Source organism: Megascapheus bottae, chromosome 2 (genome assembly GCF_031878675.1).
Source record: "Megascapheus bottae isolate mThoBot1 chromosome 2, mThoBot2.hap1, whole genome shotgun sequence".
Classification (NCBI taxonomy): Eukaryota; Metazoa; Chordata; class Mammalia; order Rodentia; family Geomyidae; genus Megascapheus; species Megascapheus bottae.
The window spans coordinates 12,345,861-12,358,983 of record NC_143510.1 but is presented as its reverse complement, the minus strand read 5'-3'; the positions used below and the strand labels follow the sequence as shown (position 1 = coordinate 12,358,983).

The window sequence follows — 13,123 nt, the reverse complement described above, 5'->3', positions numbered from 1 at the left end:
ATATTCCAGATGTTAAGAGGTTGCTGAGGTATGGTAAAGAAGAAGGAGAAACATCAGTGCCCAATGTCACATGATCATATGTTTATTAAGAGAGAAGCCCATAGAAATATCTTCCAGAAGTGACTTTGAATGGCAATGTTACACCACCTCTCGGCAGGACAGCCAGAGCCACACACATCCCCATTCTGTGGACTAGAGGACAGGGAACAGAAGATCCGTGAGAAAGGAGGGGCTCTCAAAGACACTTTCCAGTGACAGCCATTGATCGTAGTGTACCTCATTTCCCTTGTTTTCTATAGAGTTGACTGCACTTCAGAACCTTTGATGTTCTGAAGTGTCTGATGCGCTTTAAAAGTAGGAATAGGAAAATAACACATTTTGTATATGTCTTTTGGTTAAAATTCATCTGAAATGTATTTTGGGAGGAACGGTCAACAACCTAAGTTGTAGGTATAGTGATTATGTCCTAGTTTCCAGGAGGAAGAAATGCAAAATGGGCCACACCAATGCTTACAGTGAAGAGTAACATTGTCCCATTTTGTTCAACTTTCCTGTGTACACAGAGTATATAAAAGGAATCCTAACTTACATCGAGTCTTTCTAAATGTCAGAGAGATTGCCAATGTAAAATGGAATTAGTAGACTAATATATTAATATACTGTGTATGTTAAAATTTCTAGAATTTTCCTGTAAATCTGAGAATTTTAGCTCACTGGTTGGTGGGCAAAGTTTCTAGAATGAACATCTCTCTCTCTCTCTCTCTTTTTTTTTCTTTTGGTTGGTGGTGGGATTTGACCTCTGGGCCTGGGCGTTGTCCCTGAGCTCTTTAGCTCAAGGCTACTGCCCTACTCCTTGAGCCAAAGTGCCACTTCTGGTTTTCAAGTGATTAATTGGAGATAAGAGGCTCATGGACTTTAGTGCCCCGTCTGGCTTTGAACTGCAGTCCTCAGATCTCAGCCTCCTGAGTAGCATGAACCACCGTGCCCAGCACAGAATGAGCTTATCTTGAAGACACTTTTTCAGATTACAGTTTGTTACATGGGTGCAGTCAGACAAGACTATTGTATGTATAGCAGATGAAATGTGTCCTTACCTGAAAACATCTACTCTATCTAGATGTTTGAAGTGTTTAGGGGCCGGGAGTTTGGCCTAGTGGCAGAGTGCTTGCCTAGCATGCACGAAGACCCAGGTTCGATTCATTGGTACCACATACACAGAAAAAAGCCAGAAGTGGTGCTGTGGCTCAAGTGGTAGAGCTCTAGCCTTGAGAAAGTCCAAGGACAGTGCTCAGGCCCTGAACTCAAGCCCAGGAATGGCAAAAAGAAGAAATGTTTAATGTATTTGTAACAAAATACCACTTTTCAGATTGTTTTTGCTAACATTCATTGAAATACTGTCACTAGGAAATGGAATGGGGAAGCCATCTCTGGAAATGGAAAGTACTAGGTCCAACACTGGTGGCTCACACTTGTAATCCTAGCTACTCAGAGGCTAAGATCTGAGGATCATGGTTTAAAGTACGATAAAGCACAAAAGTCCTGTGAGACTCTTATTTCCAATTAACCACTAGGAAACTGGAAGTGGCGCTGTGGCTCAAGGGGTAGAGCTCTAGCTTTGAGCTGAAGAGCCCAGAGTTCAAGCCCCAAAACTGACAAAAAAAAAAAAAAGAATGGCAGATAGTGCCTGTACTCATTCGGTAGTTTGGAGGAAGTGGGAGGGAAGCAATTGCAAAAGATAATATACATTCATCCTTAGACATCCCCAAGCGCCACTTTGTGTATTGTATGTTTTGCTTTGCTGTGTATATAGTGGACAAATAAAGTCCAAATATCGAGTCTCTGTATGTTAAAGAGGTTGCCAATGTATGACAAAGTAGTTAGTTAAATTAGCACATTTTATGTACTTTGTGTTGAAATGTCATAGGAAGCTTGTTCTTTGTAAATGACATTTAGTTATGAATTTATTTAACTACCTCTAAGCATTAAATGTGCCCACATTTGTCCGCTGGTTTAAACACAGAAAGAAGAAATTGAGGAGGGGCTGACCCATTGATAAAATGGCCAGAGATAAAAGATACCTCAGATCATAACCACTGCTCTATGTATAATTTTGTCAGTGCTATGAGCACAGCAGGAAATAGCCAGTCCTAGATATCTAGAAGTGCTTTCTGTACTTAAAAGTAGTAGAATAATAACTGTAAATAGCTTTGCAAAACTGTTCTTAGAAATGGAGTTGTTAAACCACCTCTTGGAGCAGTGTATCATCTGTACTTGCTCCCTGGGTTGAGGAATGTGGTGGAAAAGAAACTGCTGCAAAAGGTATTTTGTTAGGATGTGGGAGAAAAGTTCAGCTTATTTTCTATCCTGTATGTTATGCACATTTCCTTTAACTTTGCTGTACTGTAAATGAGTCCTTATTTTATAATCTTGTTTCTAGATATTAAAGTGGTTTCCAATGCATAGCAAAAGTAGAGTTAGTAAACTAACACATTTTGTGTACTTTGTGTTAAAATTCATAGAAAGGATGTCTTCTGAAAAGGACTTTAGAAGCAAACTTATAACATCTGTAAATGACTGTTCATCTGTATCAAGTGTTGTGCGGGAAAGGAATTGGAAGAAATAAAAGGTTCTGAGCTAGAATGCTTCCACCATTGTTACATGTGTTACTTTACCCAACACTACTGTGTGGACATTTAAGTCCTTGTTTGAAACATCTGTTCTCTGTAGATGTCTAAATGTGCATAATATTGTAAAGCAATAGAGGGTGAATATAATGCCCTTAAAGTACTTATTGTGGTTGAATTGTTAATGATTTGAAGATTATGTTGTTTACTGAGTTGTAACAGGGATGGGATTGAGGGAGGAAGCATGAAAAAAAGCAAGCCGTGTGTGCTTGTTTTGTTGGTTCAGGTTGTCTAGACTTTGTTCTGTATGTATATTTTAGTCACAATTGCTAAGTATTAAGGAATACATCCTAATGCAAAAAGAAGTAGAAAATAATCCCTAAATGAATGTCCTTTTGTTAGTTCTTAGGAAGAACTATGTTCTGGGAGTGAACTTAATATTTAGTCCTTATCTTGGAGCTAGCGTCTTGAATGGAGGAGAGGGAGAAGAAGATGAGGGAAGGGCTCTTTGCTAGTATTTCCACTTCTAGAAGACAGAGTTCAATTTGAATCATAAGTCTATATGTGTAGCTTTGGTAGAGTATTTGCATTTGTATATAAAGTTCATTATTTCACAACATCTAATTTTTATATCAATCCTGATGTGACAGTGTATGGTAAAAAATAGACCTAGTGAATTAATAACTTGTATTTGTTATAATCAGCAGAAGAGTCATCTTTGGATCATTCTCACCCATCCCTTCCCTACCCATCCTTTCCCTCACTATTTTCAATTTTACAGGATATACATTGAATTCTTGATTGATTCCAAAGCCTCCAAGTTGCATAAAATCCCTTTTGTTTTTTAACTGATCCTGGGGCCTGAACTCAGGGCTTATCCCTCAAGGCTAGCACTCTACTACTTGAGCCACAGCACCACTTCTGGGAAAAAGTGTTATATAATTATATGATGATTTCATTGTTCACTTATTGTGTGCTTCCTGTAATGCACATGTTAAATACAGTTTATTTATGACATACAAACCCTCAGCCTAATTTTGATTATGTTCTAAAATCTAAGTGCCAGTGATTGTATTTAGAAATTCCCTTCTTGAATCCCTGTTTGTTAAACATGTCATTTGAAATATGATGTAAAAATCAATGTTAATAAATTCTTTAATTAAAAAAAAATCTAAAAAAACCCTGAAAAATACATATACTTCCATTCAACTTCTAGACACAAATCCAAAGGAAGTGAAATTGATATGTTGAAGGTACATCTGCATTCCCAGATTATTGCAGCAGTAGTCATAGTAGTCAACAAATAAAAACAACCTAAGTGTCCATCAACTGATGAATGGCTAAGATATTATGGTACTATAATGGAATCCCATTCATAAGAAGAATGAAATTGTCATTTGCAACAATATAGGTAGAAGTAGAGATCATTATGGTAAAAAATGGACCATATAGAGAAAGATCCCATGATCACACTCAAATAGAGATGTTCAAAAATTGGTCTAATAAAGACAAGAATGGTGGTTACTGAGGCTGAATAGCAGAGTGAAGAGGAAGGAAAGGGGAAAATTTATAGTTAGATACCAGCAGGAAGTTCTGGTGTTCTAATATATAGTAAGGTGACTACAAATGCCAATAAGATTATCTGTCTATTTACCATCCATCTATCTGTTTCTCTGTCTAACATATTTTGAAAAGATACAAAAATGGTTTTGAATATTTCCAAAATAAAAAGTGATCAATGAGAAAATAGATATTCTTAATCCAATTTAAATACCACCATACTTACATGTGTTTTCAAGTATCACATGACACCCAATTGATATGTTAACATTTTGTTTTTTATTGTTTAGATTCTTGATGGAAGAACATGGAGTCTAATAAATAAAGGTATATATTTAATTAAACATGTAGATAATCAGTTCCAAGTTAAAAGAGCTTGATAATGTAGAAGGTTTATAAGTATACTTTTTATTGTTTATGAATTAGCATACATCTGCATGAAGAAGTTTTAATGAGATATTTCTATATATGCACATAGTGTGCATTGAACAAACTTAACCCCTCCACCATATTCCTATTTCTCAACTAAGATTTGGTAGATTTTATTATGCTGTACTCAAGTAGATACAAATATGTATATGTATAACAGCCTTCAATCAAATTTTCACTCCTGAGTATGCTTCCTTTCTGTCTCTCCTGTAAGGTACTAATTTTTTTATTATTTAAGGTATGGATTATTTATTTCTGAAATTTCCATTTAATATTTTCAGGCAACATATAAATGTGTATAACTAAAATGGAGGTAAGCAAGTCATATATGGAGATAAAGCTACTGTCATAGCTACTACATAGAATGTTTGTCCTACAAAGAACTATCATCAGGTACCCATTAGGGTTCTTTTCATCTATGGCCTGCCTTTCTTTTGCATCATATGAAGGTAGTTTTTTTGTCAGTCCTGGGGCTTGAACTCAGGGTCTGAGCCCTGTCCTTGGGCCTTCTCAAGGCTAGAGCTCTACCACTTGAGCCACAGTACCACTTCTGGCTTTCCTATGTATGTGTTACTGAGGAATTGAACTCCAGTTTTTGTGCATGCTAGGCAAGCACTCTACCACTAGGCCAAACTCCTGGCCTGAAGATGGTTTAACTTTTTTTTTTTTTAGTTTTTGGGCAGCCCACTTTACATTCATGTCCCATCATAAACTTGATGATCTCTGGTTCCATCAATTTTTCCTGCAATAATTTAATTATTTTATGGTGGGGTAATATTTTTCCTATATATTTTTCTTTATGTATTTATCAATTTTTGGGCATCTCTAGTGATTTTAGACTTTAACTATTGTGAGCCTGGGAGGCATAAATGAGAACTCTGGTCTCTTTCTTATACATTGATTTATGCTCCTTTGGATATATACCCAAAAGTAGTATGGCAAAGTTTAAGGAAGGTCTATTTTTTGAGGGTACCAGCCCTGCTACTTACTGGGAAGGATAGCTAATTCCTGAGTGTCTACAATTCTGGTCATTCTCTTTTCAATACAATTTTCATCAGGTCCCTCAGTTTGCACTGTTCAAAAAGAAATGTACTTATTATCTGCTTATGTAACTATAACCCCTCTGTACCTCATCTTTGCAATAACAATAAAAAGAAAAAAATTGGCTCAAATTTGTTAATGGAGGCTAATATCTTTTCATTTGAGCTATGAGAGGATAGATTCTTTTTTAAAATATATTTTTTATTGTAATTAGCAGAAGGGATACATCGTATTCACCAGATAGAAGGTGCATTACTTCACAAACATTGATACCTTTTCTCATGTCTTGGTCCCCATTTCCCTCCCCTGAACCCAAGGATAGATTCTTTATTCCTCTGCTACGATTAGAGACAAAGAATATTAGGCCAAGAGTAGCAAGTCTAAGATTACCAACTTATATAAAGTGAAAAAGAAGTCTGAGCTGGATGCTGGTAGCTCATGCCTGTAACACTAGCTATTTAGGACCCTGGGGTCTGTGTATCCCAGTTCAAAGCCAGCCAGGAAAGTCTGTGTGACACTCATTTCCAATAAACAACTCAAAGAAAAAAAATGCCAGAAGTGGAGCTGCAGCACAAATAGTAGAATTTTAACCTTGAGCAAAAGAAACTAAGGGACAGTGTCCAGGCCCTGAGTTCAAGCCCCAGGATTAGTACTTGCATACACACACACACACACACACACACACACACACACACACACACACACACACCTACACACGTCTGAGATGAATAATGTTAGTTAAATCAGTGAACAGTTATCAGAGGTCACAGTAGAAGCACCTAAACAGCAGAACATTTAATTCACATTATTATGTATCAAATCTTGATTGGAAAGCTCTCATTTGGATACTCTTTTCTATTACTTGTCTGGCAAATGTGTGGAGTTCAGTTGTTTCTTTAAGTTAAAATGAATACAGTTCGACTTTGAAACTAGAATAGAAATGAGAGAAAATGCAGATAAACATGGCCCACTTGTGTGTTCTCAGTAATTTTGCCTGTTTCTTGTGTGCATTTGAATTTTTCTCAAAGCAGCCTTGACATCCTTATTCCGGAGACTGTAGATCAGTGGGTTTACAAGTGGTGTCAGTGAGGAGTAGATCAAGGTCACAATCTTCTGTGTCCCAGCAGGATCTCCAGAATTTGGGCTTATATACATTACCATGATGGTCCCATAGAACAGAGACACCACAATCAGATGAGAACCACAGGTAGAGAAAGCCTTGCGCCTGCCAGCTGCTGAAGGAACACGAAACACTGCCCTAAGAACCAGGGAGTAGGATGCAAGGATGAAGAAGAAAGTGATAAAGATAATGAGTGAGCTCAATAAAGAACATGAAAGCTGAATTCCAGGTGCAGGTGTGCAGGAAAGGGCCAACAGAGGACCAGGGTCACAGACAAAATGGTCAATGATATTGGGGCCACAAAAGGGGAGTTGAGTGATAAAATAGATAGGAACTGGATAGCAGAGGAAGGCTGTGATCCAGCAGAAGGCCACCAGCTTTAAGCAGAGATGATTGCTCATGATGATGGGATAGTGGAGAGGCCAGCAGATGGCCAAGTATCGGTCAAAAGCCATCAGGGGCAATAAGAATGTCTCAGTGATGCCACAGGAGAAGAAAAAGTAGAACTGAATGAAGCAGGCTGTGAAAGAGATGGTTTTGGTCTCAGAGAGGAAGTTTCCTAACATGTTGGGAACTGTAGTATTGGTGTAGCAGATCTCTAGGAATGAGAAGTTGGCCAATAAAACGTACATAGGGGTATGGAGCTTCTTGTCTAGCTTCACTGCACAAACTATGGCTCCATTGCCTATCATTGTCAAGATGTAGACCACAGAGAACAACATGAAGAGCAGAAATTGAATCTGTCTGGAACATGGGAAACCCACGAGTATGAATTCAATCACTGTGCTGGCTTCGGAATTGTTCATGGCTTCCTAAGGATTGGAGAAGAATAAAAACACTAAAAAATGACACAGGGATATCTCCTTACTCTTCTTTTTGAGATCTCTAAGTTCCTCAGATTCTATTATATAAATAATCTTTTGAATATGAGGCTGAGACTCCCAAACTTGTATAATATTTTAAATGATCAGACTGAATTCTTGGAAGTAATGTCTTTCGTTCTTTTTCAGAACTACCTCAACAAAATTTTATGCGAGAAACATGTTGAAGAAGTTTATTCCATTGTTTGTCAATATTTGCAAAGAGATACAAAATTTATGTCTCTGTGTTCATATAATCAGCTATAAGTGACCATTAATGTTAGAGACAGTTTTTATTAAATGGATGTTTGAAATTCAATGGGGATAGGGTGGCATCACTATATAAGAATCAATAAGTAAGTGTAGCATGATGGAATCTTAGTATATTCCACTTTTATCTGGATTTGTGTTTGAGCTATCATCTTTCTCACTTGAGAACCATGCACAAGACAAAAAGACAAGCAGGAGAGTCTATCCACCATTGTTCACTAAAGAATTTTAACTCATATGTCATTTCACTGAAATTTCTGTAATCCAGAAATCTGGAGTTCACTGAGTTCAGCACAATGGCAATAGACAAAATTCCAGTTTTACTGATTATCCTCTCCTAGATCCTCCCATTATTCCTTGACTCCTCTAGTTCTCTTACTTGTGAAGATGATATCCTTTCCATCCAGTCATGTAACTTGAGGGCCCGTGGTTTCTTCAGCTCTAGGAAAGAAGACAGAGCCAACTGTTCTCCATATGCAGCTCTGTCATATTTGTGTCATTTCTGAATCCATGTCTTCATAGATTGGTAGTACTGCTTCCTCATCTTCTGTTTTCACTGCAGCGAAAGCCAAATAGGGTGGAGAGACTGGCACCCTTGGTAGTAATTAGTTAAAAACGAAGTATAGATGGTATACCTTGGTGAGGGATTGTCGTATTTGTGCTGCAGGCTTATCTATGTTTGCTGTGATGCCCTGAAGTGATTCATCCCAAGGGATATAGCCTTCTGTGGATTCTACAAGTGAGACTTTCTGAGGGGATATCCCCAATGTTCCTTCTCCTCCTTTGAGATCCTACTAATTGGTTATTGGGGCCAATTTTCCAGCAGTGACAATGTATTGCACACCACATCGAGCATATTCCTTCAAGAGGTTATGGTTATGACGGTGCAGACATTATATAGCAGCAGCTTTGGTAAATCAACATTTTTATCCATCTTTGTCCAGCAGTTCTGATTATTTGATTTCTGTCTCACATTTTGGAATCTCTTCTTTGTTAATACCAGAATTATGATATTAGAGTTCTCATTCTCTTTCCTATTGGGTCAGACACTCTGTGGGCCACTTTAACATTTATTTAATTTTTATTTTTACAAAGATTTTATTTCCATGGTCTTTGCTTATATTATTGTATGTTTTCTTACTTATGGCTTTATGTTATTTCAATGATTAAAAAATTGTTTTTTGGCAAAGAGTTATTGGCTCAGGCTTGTAATCCTACCTTCTTAGGAAGTTGAGACCTGAGGATCACAATTTGAAGCCAGCCCAGGCTGAAAAATCTATGAGACTAGATGGAAGTAGAGCTGTGGCTTACTTGGTATAGTGCCCAGGGACAGTGCCCAGGCCCTGACTTTAAGCCACAGAATTGGAGCCATTTGCTTAAAAGAATAGTAAAGCATTTTGGCTTTTACAAAACGAAAAAAATTGTGTATCTGTGTGTGTGTGTGTGTGTGTGTGTGTGTGTGTGTACTCATATGTCGTTGTGTATGTTTGTGGAGTACGTATACCACCAAGAATCTTAGGCATTTGTTCATCTTTCTTTTTAGTGGCATACTTTATTGAGCAAGAGAAGTTTCATTACAGCACTTCCACTCAAGTATAAGATGTACTTCAGATCTGGGCATGGTGGCTCACGCCTGTAATTTTCATTAATCAAAGCCAGCCCCAAACTAAGGAATGAGAGATTCTTATCTCTGATTAATCACTAGAATAGGGAAGTGGGGCTGTGGCTCAAAGGGTAGGGCGGTAGCCTTGAGCTGAAGAGCTCAGGGACAGTGCGCAGACCCAGAGTTCAAGCCCCATGATCCACAAAAAAGAAAAGAAAAGGAAAAAAGATGTACTTCAGTACACCTTACCTCTCTCTTCTTCTTCTCTTTGCAGAACAATTCCAATGCTATGGTCATATGTGCATAGAAAGCTTATAAAGCCATTTCCCCTCATTTGCCTTCTCCATTAGCTTACCATCTTCTTGTACCTGCTTTCAATGGAGTTTGTTTTACTTTAAAATGCAAATTAAAGGAAAACTCAGTAATGAGATAAGGAAGTGAAAAGAAATGTCTTGAGTCTTATCAGACAGAGCTTATCAAACAGTATAAGGAAAGGCTTTGGAAAGAGAATTGAGAAAACTGAAAAATGGATTCCTTTAGATAAGAGGTTTTGGGAAGTAAGAATTGTCTTAAATGTTTGGTAAAAAGAATGAAAATTAAGACAAGCTACATACATTGATGTAAGTAGCAGATGGTGTGTGTGAGTAGATGGTGTGCGTGTGCTTATTAAATAGTAAAATTGGCATTTAATTCTCTATAAGTTAAAAATTGTGTAAGATTTTTTTCCTAAAGTCAAAATTAATACAGTGATGTAAAACGATTGTTACTGATATCTCTTTTCCCAAAGTATATAAGCCACCTTGAATACAAAATTGGAAAAGAAAAACACCAAGCATGCCTGTGTCCATGTATTCCTCATTGTAACCAAAAGAACTAGTTGTTAGGCAAATGGAGGAGAAAGGAAGTAAATAGGCCAGACTAGATCTTCCTCATTTGAGGATTGTTTATAACAGTGAAGGGCAGCAACCTTCTCATGGGATCAGAGGTTGTATGAGGAGGTAAGGTTGGTGTTGGGCTTCTATGAAGTCTGAGCAAGGAGGCAGAGGTTAGTGAAAAAGCCAGTAGGTCTAGTGAGGTGGGGAGCTTTTTGGTTGGGCCCACAATGGACTATTCACAGCCAGGTTTAGGTAGATTTCCGTCTGCACATCAAGCATGTCTGCACATACCTTGGGTTTTGCCTGGCGTCTGTATGTACCTAGCATAATAGAGTGGGGATCAATCCTTCATGTTCCATCTTTGGATACATAAAATGATTGTGCCAAGAAGGGATAGGTAAGTCTTTCATATAGGGTCTTTGGATAAATCAAAACATTGGGCCAAGAGGAGAGAGGCAAATCCTTCACTAGAGGCATATACATAGCTGTCAATCCTAATTAGTAAACAATGGAAATAATTAAATTGTTTAATCTGTTGTTGATTCAAACTTGCAACATAACTACTCTTAAATCTTTTATCATTGCAGATTTAATCAAATCAGACCCACAGAGAAGTTCCCAACTGCATAACAGCTATCTCTCAGGCAGCAAGCCAGGAGCATGTCAGAGCCATCTTTTCTGCTCATAAGTTTAAGACCTGAACCCTGTGAACATATTCCTCTACTCACCCCACCACCCCACACCAGCAAGAAGTAGTCCGACAAGACAATAGTTCCCCCTTCCCCTTTGTTTCTTATGCTTTTCCAGAGTCAGGATTAATGGGAAATGGCTTAACCTAGAACTACTCTGTGGTGACCCCACTGAATCATCTCTCCTCCCCTGCCTCTTGAACAGAGGTACCAGCCATCTTGGAAGAGAGCCTAATTCCAAGGCTGTGTCTGATATTGGTGGGCCTGACTCACACAGAGGCTGTTGAGATCTTGAAACTCCTCAGTCAAAATAACATTGCTCACTCACCTCACTTCTATCTCACCCCACTTCCATCTGCTACCTGCAGCTTTACACTTTCTGTTTAATATTTGAAGAACCCTAGATGTAAAAGAGTTGTGCTATTTCCTGTTCAGCCATGATGAAGGGGGATTAGTTGCCCTTTCCAGGCTTTACTCCTGAATAAAGCCTGTTGGTCTGTTGAGTTTGATTTCTGCCCTTTCTTCATTCTGATACACTCATGAGTCATTTTCCTTAGAAAACCCAAAAGGTATAGGGGCATGTCTCAAATGATCAGAGTATTTGTTTAGCAAGCTTTGAGTTCAAAGTCCTTGAGTTCTCAGTCCTTCCAATCCTGTTTTCCCCTAAGAAAAGAAAAGATTCACATCTACACTTTCCGGTTTCTTAGCTTATCACGTAGCTTTAAGCCTGAGACTCACAAATCCAACTCACTGAGAGTAATTCACTACAGATCATTTAGGAACCTCCTAGAACTTTTTTCAAGGCATCTTTCATTTCTTTGTTCCTGAGACTGTAGATCATAGGGTTAAAGAAAGGAGTCAAAACCGAGTAGAACAAAGTTGTGAACTTCTGCATGCCTTCAGCCTGTCCTGACCCTGGGCTCACATATGTCATCATGACTGAGCCATAGAACAGAAACACCACAGCCAGGTGTGAGGAGCAGGTGGAAAAGGCCTTCTTCCGGCCAGCAGCAGAAGGCACCTGCATCACAGCCCTCAGAACCAGGCTATAGGAACCAATGATGTAGAAAAAGGTGGCAAAGATGAGGAGAGAGCTCATGGTCCCACATAGGAGTACCGTCCCAGGGACTGGGGCACAGGCTGAAGCCAGGTCCAGTAGTGGACCAAGGTCACACAGGAAATCATCAATCACATTTGGGCCACAAAATGGCAGCCGGGTGATGAGTATCACTGGAACCAGAAACCACAGGAAACCATAGGTCCAACAAAAGATGATGAGGCTCCTGCAGAACTTAGTAGTCATGACAGAAGGATAGTGCAGGGGCCGGCAGATTGCCAGGAACCGATCATAGGCCATGATGGAGAGAAATAAGCATTCAGTTGTTCCCAAAGAGAAGAAAAAGTACAATTGAAGGAGGCACTGAGCAAAGGAGATGGTTTTTGTTCTGGAGAGGAAGTTGATTAGCATGTTGGGCACATCAGAGTTCACATAGCAGATCTCCAAGAAGGAGAAGTTGGCAAGCAGCACATACATGGGAGTGTGGAGTCTGTGGTCCCATCTCACTGCACACACAATGGCCATGTTTCCCAGCAGTGTCAGAATGTATGTCACAAAGAATATGGAGAAAAGGAAGATCTGTATTTCCCTGAGGCAAGGGAAGCCCAAGAGGATGAAGTGACTCACAGGGTGAGAAGTATTTCTGTCTTTGGAGTCCATCGCTTTCATTCTGTGAGGATTGAGTCACAAATTACACAGGTAGAATAAATTAGGTTTTCTAACTTCTCCCCAGCAGAGGGAGCCTGCATTCCTGCCTCCAACCTTGGTTGGTGCTTGTTCTTTGGTATTTGATTGGGTGCTCTAAAACAGTATTTACTGAGATATCTTTTACTTCTATGTATTTCTATTCACCATTCTGTAGAAAACATTGCTGATTAAATAGTAGTAATATTAGTCATCAGTTTGAGAGGCTCTTGAAAAGGTTTTCTTGGAATTAAATAAAAACAAATAAAAGATTTCCTTTCAGTATTCCTCAGTGTATACCTAATTAGGGA

At 38.7% G+C, this 13,123-nt stretch overlaps 2 protein-coding genes across 2 annotated transcripts; both read right to left on the bottom strand.

The window, feature by feature from the left end:
* Positions 1-277: 277 nt before the first annotated feature.
* LOC150066410 (olfactory receptor 11H6-like) lies at positions 278-7,580 on the bottom strand. The gene is made up of 2 exons (XM_090352888.1): positions 6,671-7,580; positions 278-354 (listed from the first exon to the last, which is right to left on the bottom strand). The coding sequence occupies exons 1-2, from the start codon at positions 7,578-7,580 to the stop codon at positions 278-280; spliced, it is 987 nt and encodes a 328-aa protein (XP_090209014.1).
* A 4,266-nt stretch (positions 7,581-11,846) lies between these two features.
* Positions 11,847-12,797, bottom strand: LOC150066409 (olfactory receptor 11H6-like). Its single transcript, XM_090354705.1, has one exon. It carries the CDS (start codon positions 12,795-12,797, stop codon positions 11,847-11,849), a length of 951 nt encoding a protein of 316 aa, XP_090210831.1.
* Positions 12,798-13,123: the final 326 nt, after the last annotated feature.